General features: G+C 36.9%; 2 protein-coding genes across 3 annotated transcripts in view; one reads left to right on the top strand and one right to left on the bottom strand.

Annotated features, from left to right (window-relative positions):
- Window positions 1–8,949, bottom strand: part of LOC115223773 (serum paraoxonase/lactonase 3) — a 49,249-nt gene extending 40,300 nt beyond the window's left edge. Inside the window, exon 1 of one of the 2 annotated variants that reach the window (XM_029794439.1) lies at window positions 8,806–8,949. The gene's annotated coding sequence lies outside the window, so the exon portion shown is untranslated. Of the gene's footprint in view, window positions 1–8,591; window positions 8,613–8,805 lie in introns of those variants that run through there. The other variant, XM_036514604.1, reaches the window with a different exon arrangement.
- A 107-nt stretch (window positions 8,950–9,056) lies between these two features.
- LOC115223780 (NEDD4 family-interacting protein 1) lies at window positions 9,057–12,069 on the top strand. Its single transcript, XM_029794450.2, has one exon. The coding sequence runs from the start codon at window positions 9,212–9,214 to the stop codon at window positions 10,079–10,081; it is 870 nt and encodes a 289-aa protein (XP_029650310.1). The 5' UTR covers window positions 9,057–9,211; the 3' UTR covers window positions 10,082–12,069.
- Window positions 12,070–12,795: the final 726 nt, after the last annotated feature.

The following is a 12,795-nucleotide window of genomic DNA, read 5'->3' as shown; positions in this document are numbered from 1 at the left end:
TTCCATCAACAAATTACCACAAAGTTGTGGTCAGCCTGGGGCTTCAGAAGTGGACAGTTGTCCAGAATGCTGCAGTGGGACAGAACCCAAAACCATGAGGTAGGGAAACGAACTTCTCCACCACATAGCCATGTTTGCACCTACAAGCAGTCACACTAGCACCAATATTTTCTGTTAATTTTCAATTTTCATCTTTGCTATGCCTGGAGATATGCTGTGACTGCAAAGACCCGGGCTGCTTCCTGCACCAGTTCTGCATAGCCCCAGCCCATTCAAAGTACCTGGGATTTCAGAACAACCTGCTGTGCTTGAGGAGACCTATTGAGTCAAGTACATCATCATCATCATCATTTAACGTCCGCTTTCCATGCTAGCATGGGTTGGACGATTCAACTGGGGTCTGGGGAGCCCGAAGGCTGCACCAGGCCAGTCGGATCTGGCAGTGTTTCTACAGCTGGATGCCCTTCCTAACGCCAACCACTCCGAGAGTGTAGTGGGTGATTTTATGTGCCACCGACACAGGTGCCAGACGAGGCTGGCGAACAGCCACGATCGGATGGTGTTTGTTACGTGCCCACAGCACGGAGGCCAGTCGATGCGGTACTGGCTACGGCCACGTTCGGATGGTTTTCTTATGTGCCACCGGCACTGGTACCACAAAGATACAAATTCCATTGATGTTCATCTATTTTGATTTGGTTTGCTTTTGATTTTGATTTTCACTTGCCTCAACAGGTCTTCACAAGTGTCACAAGAAGGAAGGTATGCACAGGTGGACTGACTACGTCCCAGGTAGGGGCCACAGGTTATGGCCTGACTAGTCTTGCCGGGTCTTCTCACGCACAGCATACTTCCATAGGTCTCGGTCTCTAGTCATTTCCTTGGTGAGACCTAAAGTTCGAAGGTCGTGCTTCACCACCTCGTCCCAGGTTTTCCTGGGTCTACCTCTTCCACAGGTTCCCTCAACTGCTAGGGTGTAGCACTTTTGCACACAACTATCTTCAGCCATTCTCGTCACATGACCATACCAGCGCAGCCATCTCTCTTGCACACTACAACTGATGCTTCTTAGGTTCAACTTTTCTCTCAAGGTACTTACACTCTGTCGATTATGAACACTGACATTACACATCCATCGGAGCATACTGGCTTCATTTCTTGCGAGCTTACACATATCCTCAGCAGTCACGGCCCATGTTTCACTACCATCGAAATAAATATCAAATGGAAATAGTAGTTGTGATACCTGTGCCTGTGGCACGTAAAAAGCACCATCCAAACGTGGCCGATGCCAGCGCCGCCTTGACTGGCTCCTGTGCCGGTGGCATGTAAAAAGCACCAACTGATCGTGACCACTGCCAGACTCCCTGGCACGTAAAAAGCACCCACTACACTCACGGAGTGGTTGGCGTTAGGAAGGGCATCCAGCTGTAGAAACACTGCCAGATCAGACTGGAGCCTGGTGCAGCCTCCTGGCTTCCCAGACCCCGGTCGAACCGTCCAACCTGTGCTAGCACGGAAAACGGACGTTAAACGATGATGATGATGATATATATTTATATATATATACACGATGGGCTTCTTTCAGTTTCCATCTACCAAATCCACTCACAAGGCTTTGGTTGGCCTAACACTATAGTAGAAGATACTTGCCCAAGGTGCCATGTAGTGAGACTGAACTCAAAACTATATGATTGGGAAGCACACACAGCCACACAGGTACAATATGCTTGTAGGGAAACTCACACCCATGACCCTCAGATCACAGAGTTTCTTTCATAAATTCATAAAAGTCTGATGCTCAACCATCTGAGCTATGTGAACAGACATAATACATATATATATATATATGTATTAACATTTAACAGAAGCAAGAGAGTGACTCAAGAGTCAAGGGTTTCGTACATTAGCACTCATTAAAAATTTGATAAGTGCTAACGCACACAACTCACAGTCTTGAGCCACTCTGTTGCTTTTGCTAAATATCAATAAAAATGTAAAAATATATACAGGTCATCTTTGACTTAAGACCGCAAATGGTCCCAACTGACAGGTCATAAGATGATTTGGTCGAAGTCGACCTACAGGTCTACATATATATTTTTACATTCTTAAAGGCACATTCCCAGATAAAAGTCACACACAGCATTCTGTATTATGCTATTGTACTGGCGTTAGTTAAAACTTTCGGAGTTTCAAACAGTCATCTTATAAACAAATATGAGATTGCCTCGATGTCTCCATGACAAGATATTCATCCAACACTTAGGAAAACCACAGTGGCAATCAATAACCAAACCTAGGGGAAGTGATTGTTAGCTGACATCATTCATAGATGGGTTAATTTCTAAGAAACTAAACCCATTAGATTTCAACTGGTCTATTTATTAGATAGATGCTAATCATCATAAAGTCGATCAATCATAAGTCAGATAGGTCGTAAGTCGATAACAACCTGTATATACAACTCATGTTTTGAGAGCTATTTTTTCTGCTTGCACCAACAAACCTATATATATATATATATATATATATATATATATATATAGGCACAGGAGTGGCTGTGTGATAAGTAGCTTGCTTACCAACCACATGGTTCCGGGTTCAGTCCCATTGTGCGGCACCTCGGGCAAGTGTCTTCTACTATAGCCTCGGGCCGACCAAAGCCTTGGGAGTGGATTTGGTAGACGAAAACTGAAAGAAGCCTGTTGTATGTATATATATAATGTGTGTGTGTCTGTGTTTGACCCCACCAACATCACTTGACAACCAATGCTGGTGTGTTTGCATCCCCGTAACTTAGCGGTTCAGCAAAAGAAACCGATAGAATAAGTACTAGGCTTACAAAGAATAAATCCTGGGGTCGATTTGCTCAACTAAAAGTGGTGCTCCAGGATGGCCGCAGTCAAATGACTGAAATAAGTAAATAGAAAGAAAAAGAATAGATATATGTATGTATGTATGTATGTACATATGCACACACACACACACACACACAGGGCACATACACTCAACATCACTTGCATGGATAGCATCTGCTCAACCAATAAATAAATCTGCTTTTAATGTTACAAATGTATTTAAGGTGACATGAGTGAACTTTAGCATGTTGATGTTAGGAATACTCCAGAAACAAATGTCAACCTAGATGTAAAATATTTGTTAATGCATCTCTTTTCATTAGACAATAGGAATAAAACTGTGCAATTAATATTTCATTTAATAATCCAAGGTGCCAACTATCTAAACCAGATGAGGAGAAAAACAAAAAATGCACAATTGGATTGTAGGATCTATGAGAGTAATAGATTGTTTGTAGACTTTGTTAGCTGTTTTTTGCTCAAAATTTTACTGCTATTATACTTTTAGAATTATGTGCTTCTTCTTCATTAACATCTGGTATTATTAAGGCAAGTTCATTGCTCATTGGTGAGTTATATCTCCTACAATGTTCCTAATCAGTTCTGTAAACCAATTTCTGCATTTGTTGGAATGTTTCCAACATCAATTTGTTCTTGATAAATAAAACTGTAATACCAGTTTCCAGCAAACATCATAACTGAATTAATTTCTTGAAATATAATTTGATCATGAATTTGGTTAACATTGTCCCTGGACACCCTTCCCAGACAATTCAGGAATACCCTATAATTTGCACACCTCCTTATTTGCAGCATGAGTCAAAATAAAGGAAATATAATGCGCCCCTGGTCCTCTAACCAAGAAACCTTATAGTATTAACTATTTAGCATTTAAACCAGCCATATCTGACCCAAATACTCTATCTGTTTTATTTGAAACTGGCCAGATCTAGCCTCTCACACTTACCATACAATGGCATTCTAAAAACATACTATTGAAATGTTGAAGCTATGAGATAATGCATGATTAATTCAAATCAATATGAATAAATAAGTACTATATTATCTGAATGCTAAACGTATAAATTATGTCACTGTACAGCCTTGAGCCTGCAGCTGTGATGAAAAATATCAATATGAACTGGTTAAAACTTATCTATCAGTCATCCCATAAGTTCTGTCTGATTTCACATTTTTTTTTAATTAAATGAAATTTAAAAGTATTTTAGAATATCTAATGGAATTAAAAATTATTTTTATGAATTTGTGTACATTTAAACTAATTAAATATTATTTTACAGAATAATAGAATTAAAATTCCTTTGATTAAAACCCTTTCTAACATGGAAGTATCCAAAGAGCATTTGAGGCACATAATGCTTTATGAGTGCAAAAAAGGAAACTCTGCAGCCGAAGTGACTCGAAACATACACTCAGTTTATGGGAAAGAATGCTTGTATGAAAGAACTTGCAGAAGATGGTTTGCAAAATTCAGAAGTGGAGATTTCAGCCTTGAAGATGAAAATCGAAAAGGATATACAGTTGAGTTTGATGATAGGCTCCTTGAGGAATTACTTGAAGAAAATCCTGCATTATCAGTTGAAGAATTGACAATAAAGCTTAGTTTAAACCATACAACTGTTCATCGTCATCTTCAACAACTTGTAAAGGTTCCTAAACTTGGAAAATGGGTGCTTCATGAATTGTCCAAAAGCAACTGCAAATCCCGAGTTGACATATGCTCTTCTCTCCATTCTCACGAACTCATTTCACCCTTTTTGGATAGACTTGCGACTGGTGGCGAAAAATGGATCTTCTATTGAAATGTTAAACATCATAAACAGTAGCTTGGTAAAAGGGAAAAGGCCCAACCACAACCGAGAAGGGAACTTCATGGGAAAAAGGTTCTTCTCTCTATCTGGTGGGATTGCAAAGGAGTAATTCACTTTGAATCATTACCACCTAATGCAAAAATCAATGCTCAAGTCTACTGGTTGGAAAAAAATTCCTCATCCACCTTATTCTCCTGACTTTGCTCCTTCAGACTACCATTTGTTTAATAGTTTACAGAATCATTTGGGGGACATAACTTTCACAAGCTAGGAGGAGGTTGAAACTGATATTTCAGAGTTCTTTGCTTTGAAACCAAAAGAGTTTTACATTGATGGGATTAATAAGCTTGTAAATAGATGGAAGGAAGTCATAGATAATCATACATTTGTGGAGAGGTTCTCCTGATTAGTCTGGCCCATTCAGGAGCTTGTATACCACTCAGCACTAGATTAACCATTTGGCAAAATAAGCACATGCTTAGGGCACCAGAGAAATGGTAAATGGTTCACAGTACGAAAGAAATCACTTTAAACTTACATTATTTATATTTGACGGATATTTGTCCTCATCTTGTTTGTTGTTAACACAACATTTCGGCTGATATACCCTCCAGCCTTCATCAGGTGTCTTGGGAAAATTTCAAACCTGGGTTCTCATTCCTAAGGTATTTTTCGATGTTGTTATTATTATTATTATTCAGGTCACTGCCTGGAATCGAACTCGGAATCTTGGGGTTAGTAGTCTGCACTCTTAACCACTACGTCACGGGCATATGGCATAGTGGTTAAGAGCGCGGGCTGGTAATCCCAAGATTCTGAGTTTGATTCTAGGCAGTGACCTGAATAATAATAATAATAACATCAAAAAATACCTTAGGAATGAGAACCTGGTGACAGCAAGGGCAAGGGCGCTCACTTTAGGTTGGGCGGGGTGGCAGCAGAAAGTTGGGGACACGCCAGCCGTGTAGAGTCAATCACGCACCAGTTCGCATGGGGCTACTCATTGACAGAAAGGAGCGACGAGAACACTCCTTCCAGACAGTCACCTCTTCAGATCAGCAACAACCCTAAATAATGTAAATAAGGTATATAATTCCTCATCTCTTAAATATAGAACCACTTTAAGCTAAAATAATATTCGGGGTGCCTTATAAGTACAGAAGCAGATGTGTTATGCAAGATTAATTTTGAGGATCTGATCAAAGACGTTGCTAAAAAAAGAAGAAAGCTTTTCATCTGTAAATAAAGTGGAAGTATACAAAAATAAGCATTATTTTTCATCTTATTGTTAGTTTTGCTTCATTTTAAAAGGTAAAAATCTATTTTATGGTTTGTTATTGTTTATATTCTGAATTACCTATATATATGGGAGCACCAAAATCTTTTAAGTGCTTAGGGCTTCAATGGGTATTAATTTGGCCTTGATACCACCGACATCCCTCTTTCAATCACTGAGATACACAAGCTTCCACAGTGCGACAAGGACAGGACCTTGTGGTGACCTTGCAGACATTTTACATTTTGAGCTCATGATAGCAAAGCAGAATGGACACCAGCCAGTCAGCCAGACAGCCCAAATGTTGGGGTGGGCTGCACCTGCCTATTATGGTTGCTATGGCACTGAGGTAGATCCGGCCACCCCTATTAATGGAGACAAAACGCTGGATGATGATGAGTTCAAATCCCACTTTTGAGGTCAATAAAACAAAATACTAGTCAAGTACTTGAGGTCAATGTAATCAACTACAAATAGTCCACTCCCCTTAACATTTCAGGTCTTATGTCTATATTAAAAACAATTAAAGGGCTTGTATTTGCAGAATTGTTAACGCAACAATCAAAATTGCCTTAAATGATTCGTTCCTACTCTTTACATCCTGAGTTCAAATCCTGCTGAAGTTAGTTTTGCCTTTCACTGTTTCAGAGTAAATAAAATAAAGTACTGGCCGTGTTACAGAGGTTAATGAAAGCAACTACACCCCTCCTTCCAAAATTTCAGGTCTCGTGCATATATCAAAAACATTAGGAATATCATATAGGGTGGTTGATTAGCAGAATCGTTAGAGCGTCGAACAAAACGCCATGTGTTGTTTATTCTGAGTCCAGATCCCGCCAACATCAACTTGGCTTTTCCTCCTTAGATCGATAAAATAAGCTATCATTCATCTACTGGTGTCGATTTTATTATCTAAACCGGTGGCTCCTAGACTTTTGGGGACTGCCGCCCCCTTGACACCCAGGCCACATTCCTAGCACTCCCACCCCAACTAACCATCACAAACATAGACCTCTTTCTGAAGCAGATTCAAAGCAACTGTATTTCATAAATATAAATTAACCTAATGAACCCATTATCTTCCCATTTTTCTTCAACGCCCTCTTGGAACTATCCACCGCCCCTAGGGCGGAAATACCACCCACTTTGGGAACCACTGGTCTAAACGGTCCTTCAAATCCGTCTACATAAGATATTGTTATGATTAAAGAGAGAAAACAGGTGGCAGACTGGCAGGATGGTCGGCACGCCGGGCAAAATGCCTAGTAGTATTTCGTATGTCTTCACGTTCTGAGTTCAAATTCCGCTGGGGTCGATTTACTTTTCACTTTTTTTTTTTTTTTGTAGTCGATAAAATAAGTACCATTTGAGCACTGGGATCATGAAATCGACAAGTTTCCTCCACCAAAATTTCAGGTATTGTACCTAGAGTAGTAAGCATTAGTATAGAGAGTAGTGGAGGACTAACAAGAATCATTACAGAATTGGATAAAAATGTCTTGAGTTAATTGTTTGAAAATAAGAGAAAAGGCCAGGACAAGCCAACCAGGAAATATCTATGCAATCACCCAGGCTGCTAGAAATAACAGTCAAATACATCAGGTACACACCCAACTATTTTTGTTTTTAAGGGAGATCGTGTTGAAAAATGTAATCGCAGATATTCAGTCAAATTGGGTGGTCAAGATGGGAATGGCTGTTAAATCAATACCGACAAGAGATAAAATATTATTACCTGACAAAATTCGAGACCTCTACAATTTTAACCTAAAAACGTTTAGCTACTTAGTTACAGCTGAAGTAATGGAATTGTTTTATTTGATGTTATCAAATGCATACATGCATGCAACGATTAACAGCAGTTAATATTATCTAAAATATGTTGCTGTAGGTTTTATATTACAACTCCCAGGTTTACCAATTTATATATAACTAACATTCGTATGCATATATAAAGGCAAGCGGATTACCTGTTTCATTAATTTCACCTGAATTGGCAGCGCCATGCTGCATCACGTTTTGCTTTTGTTTATTTGATTTAATTAAATGCATGCTTTTACAGTTGTATAGAAATGATGGATTTTGCAAATAAATTTAAACTCTCACTTGCAGCCAAAATTCTTCAGCAATTTATGCCCGACCCACATTCTATCGTTTTCTCGCCGCCCTCAAAATAACATGCTCTGTATTGAATTGCTAACACAAGTATTAATGGATGAGAAGCTATTTTCTTCGTTTTCTAAGTAATGGCAATAATGAATGGTAAAAAGAGATCGGTGCTGAGTTCAAAGAAATGCTTCTATAGCTCAGCTTCAAAATAAAAAAATAAAAAAACAATCGATGTAAGAAAACGTGTAAAATAAGGTAAACCTTGTTTTGCTCACTAAACCTTTCAAAACAACAAGAAGCTTTTTATGTTAGTGAAAAAATAATTTTAACCATTGTTTTCTGATGAATTAAACCTAAAATGATAAAAAGTATATTCATTTTTACATAAACAGATGACAGAAATCTGTTTAATATAAAAGAAACTGAATTTAAAATCTGCTGAAATAAAATAATTTAAAGATATGAAAGTTTGGGGTGTGTTTTGATTTAAAATCAATGAAAAAAATGTTTTACCGCTAACTTGTCGTTCGTGTCAAGTAGGCAAAATTGGTAAATTTAAGGTTTATCCACAACAAGATTTAATCCTGTTTACTAAACTTGCACCAACACAATAAATTAAATTTGAAATAAGAGTTGAAATCTTTCAATGAAACATTAATTCATTCCGAAATATCAAGTAGGAGAACAGATCAAAAGAGGAGGATGTAAACAATATAAATAGCTGTACCTTAGCCTGCAAGCACCTGGAGGGTTAGGGATCCAACATAAATAACTCCGCCAGTAGAACTCTTCTATATAAAGAAAACTAGGGCGGTGATATGACAACAAACAAGCTGACCTAATCTTGAACAGAGATAATGGTAGATTTTCAGTTTCAGGCTTTGTGCCTATAGTAGAAAGATTATTACTAGCGCGCGCACACACACACACAAATATATATCATAAGCACAAGAAAAGACAATCTTTGTCAGTATAAACTAGTCGATATTGGTGATACAAGCCGAAACTAATGCAGAATTGTAAACGAGGCTACAAACTGCCGTCGCCACCATATTGTTGCTGTCATATAGTTCAGATTATTTCTAGAAGTAAAAAATTAAATTGCCATATAACTTGTCTTCGACAACGGACAGATGGAACGAAATATTAGGTATCATACATTACAAGAAGACCAGGAAGAGGAAGATGGCGTGAGAATGACTGCAAACGCCAGTAACACTCCTGTGCCTATGACTTCCCAATCCGTACCAATCCCTGTTGTTCCAAGTTCAACAATGCCTTCAGTTCCACCACCCGCCTATAAAGAAACTGAAGAAGAAGAAGATATTGCTACTGCCAACTCTTTTCATCATTATCTTCAACAGCAACAACAACAACAACAGCAGCCACTCAGCAACAGTCATGATCAGAAAACTGAGCAAACGACCTTCGATGATGCGTGTGGAGCTGGCCTGCCACCATCCTATGCTGTTGCTACCGATCTACCGTCTTACGAAGAAGCAGAAAGACTCAAACAAGAAGAAGAACTTAACGGGGGCAGGAGCTGTGGTATAAACCAATCTGGTCATTTTCCCCAGTTTCGATCTTTAACCGACGAGGAACATTATTTAAACGGTTCAGACGACGCCACTGACCAGTTAAACAATGCAGATCGACTTAACACCAGCGGAATGATCATTGGAACTGATTGGATCTTTTTCTGTACTTTCGTGATATCATTTTTGTTTAACTGGCTTGGCTTTTTAATGTCACTGTGCATCACTAATACAGTGGCCGGTCGATGTGGTGCTTTGGCTGGCCTTGGTCTTTCTATGGTTAAATGGGTCGCCATCGTCAAACACAGTGGCTTCGCTGGTGATTTCGCTGCCAGTGAATCTTGGTTCTGGTGGATCTTGATGCTATGCGGATTCCTGCTTTTTGTTCGTGGATGTATGCAATATGTCAATGTGAAATACGAATGGAAAAGGATTACAGGTCGTCTGCATCACATAACTCTCTATTGAGTTTATTATCGTTTGTCTTTCAAAAATTAACACAAATCAAGATTCCCCTCTTTTCTATCTCTCTCTCCTAATTTTTGCCACAAAACCTTTCTTTATTTGTCCTCCTCCACATCCACATACCTACACAAGAGCCTTTTATGTTTACATCTTATTGCTTCGTCATTTGGCATCTATTGTTATTGTTATTATTATTATGGTGTCAAGCGCCGCAGAGCAAAAGGTAAGCTCCTGGCGAGTCGGGATTACGATCCGATTTTGATTCTCAGTTTATGCTAGTTTACATCAATTACACCGCCGATACTTTTGGGAAAGGCATAAACGCCACAACTTTTACCCCACTCACCCCGTCTCTCTAAAATACAGAGCTTTTGTTCATAAGACATCGTTATATAAGTAACTTTGTTTTTTATTATCATTTTAAAGCTATCTTCATCAGAAATAAATATATTTGTTTAAAAAACTGTAATTATATTCGATATTTCCCTAAAAGATTCATTTATTTGGGAGGAACCTATCATTGTGTTATGTGTGTGTGATGTATATTTATATATATATTTACATACATGTATGTGGCTGTGAGCTACTTGAATATAATACTACAGCTTTAACAATATTCCTGTACAGATGTACCGAGGGATGCCTTATCTATGTTATTAAGAATAGTTTAGGGCCGACGTTCTAATCAAGTGTGAGTAGGTGTTCCAAATAACCATTGCGTGACCATTCTTGTTGCTACACAAATTAGATTTTTTTATGTGTATGTATGTATATAAATATATATGTCCAATACTATTCACGACTACTTAAAATTGATATATTTTTTTTCTTTTCATCATAATTACAATTATATTAATAATCATTATTATTAGTAACGATAATAATAATCAAACAAACCCTTTTCCCTTGCCCCCCTCTTACCTTAAAATATTTTGTGGCCTTGTGCCTAGGTAAAAATTTAAATAATAATAATGACAATAATATGTCGTATATATATAAATAAACATAATAATACTCTAATCCTAAAAAGAAAGCCTCTTACATATTTCGATATTTTTTGTGGTCAATGGTGTAAAAATGTTTATTGCTACTTATATATTTACATATTACAATGTGAATCCTAATCGAAATTACATTCTTTTAAGTTAAAATTTTGTTATTGTTGTTGAAACTAAAAATTTACACAATACAACTTTGTCTTGCTGGTTTATATTTGCTGACATTTTAACCTATATATGTGCGTGTTTTTTGTATATGTTTAATGTATATATGGGGAGTGGGGTACAATGAGATGTTTTTACTGCATTTTTGATTTTGAGAAGAAATATATTTTTTTACAAATGTTCGCTACCTTACAAAAGCGATTTCAGCTAAGCAAAGACCTTCTCTAAATCCATTAAAAACACTATAACATATTTGGAACACTATTCCAGAAAATTGTCACTGTTCTGTTTGAGCATATAAAAGCCAAATTTACATGGAGCAAAATGAGTAAGCTAAGACAAGGTAAATTTGTCTCTTCAATTCTCCAGAATTACATTTAAAAACAGACTTATACACATCAATATCCAAACTAGAATATCAGAAAGATCAGAAATGCCACAAAAATTTTTAATATCTGGCTCAAATGAAAGATTATGGAAAAATAGATTATAATATGAAATTAACCAACTCACCTACATAAAAAAAAATGAACATAAAATATTCTCTATAGCTTCATAATCTGCTAGAGTTGCTTTCCTCTCAGTATATTTATGTGCCATAAAGAGGAGAAATTATTGAAATTAGTCATTACTCGTTTTACCCCACTTTAGTTTTTTTTTTTTCTTTCTTTCTTTTTAATTATCAAATAAGACATTAGTGTTAGAAAAATTGTCTTGGAATCCAACAGAGAAAAGAATATTGGATGTTAAAGACCAAAAATTATCCAGATATTTTTATTGGCAGCCTCAATTACAATCAAGTCAAAGTTGACGAAAAATTTCTTGAAAAAAAATACCTGTCACCTGACTATGTTCCAAACTCTCTCAACTTCAACAACTATGCCGACCAATTTTTACTCCTAAAGATGATGCAATACTTGCAATGTAATGATTTCAAACAGGTAAAATAAGAAATCAGAAATTACTGATTTTACCCACTCTCCCTATATATGTAAATATATATAAGGAAAATTTATATGCATTGAAAGAAATTTAAATATTTTTTATTTTATGTTGCTCTATGTTGGTATTTTACAAGCATATTGTTTCTAATGTTCTTTATTTGTCAGTAAATTTTACAAAACTTCCTTGAACACTTATCAGACATTTTAGTTGCTACAAAAAACCTTAACCAAAATATATCAAACCACCACTTATTTAAAGTTGCTATGCTATATAAAGTAAGGCCTTCAATTGAAACACTTGTTTTCTTCAGTCATTATCAATAAAATTGTTTTTCTTTTAGAGTTTCCCCCCTTCTCCATTTCTAAGCCAGCATTTGCCCATGTCATTCGAATACGGTTCTAGATTATTTAATAAAAAAGATTTCCTTTCATTAATCTTTTGACAATGACCTTTATTACTCATTCTGTACTATCGTACTGAATTTTATTAACCTGTTAATCACATCTGTTTACTTGATGTGCTGTGTAGTACACACAATTAAGTCTTTAGCTTTGAAGTCACATTCACGAATACAAATGAGGACTTCTATTATTGCCATATGCATAATTA

The sequence above is a fragment of the Octopus sinensis genome, linkage group LG2 (genome assembly GCF_006345805.1).
Source record: "Octopus sinensis linkage group LG2, ASM634580v1, whole genome shotgun sequence".
NCBI classification, from domain to species: Eukaryota; Metazoa; Mollusca; class Cephalopoda; order Octopoda; family Octopodidae; genus Octopus; species Octopus sinensis.
Note: the sequence above shows the minus strand (reverse complement) of the source record. Positions and strands in the feature narration are given on the sequence as shown.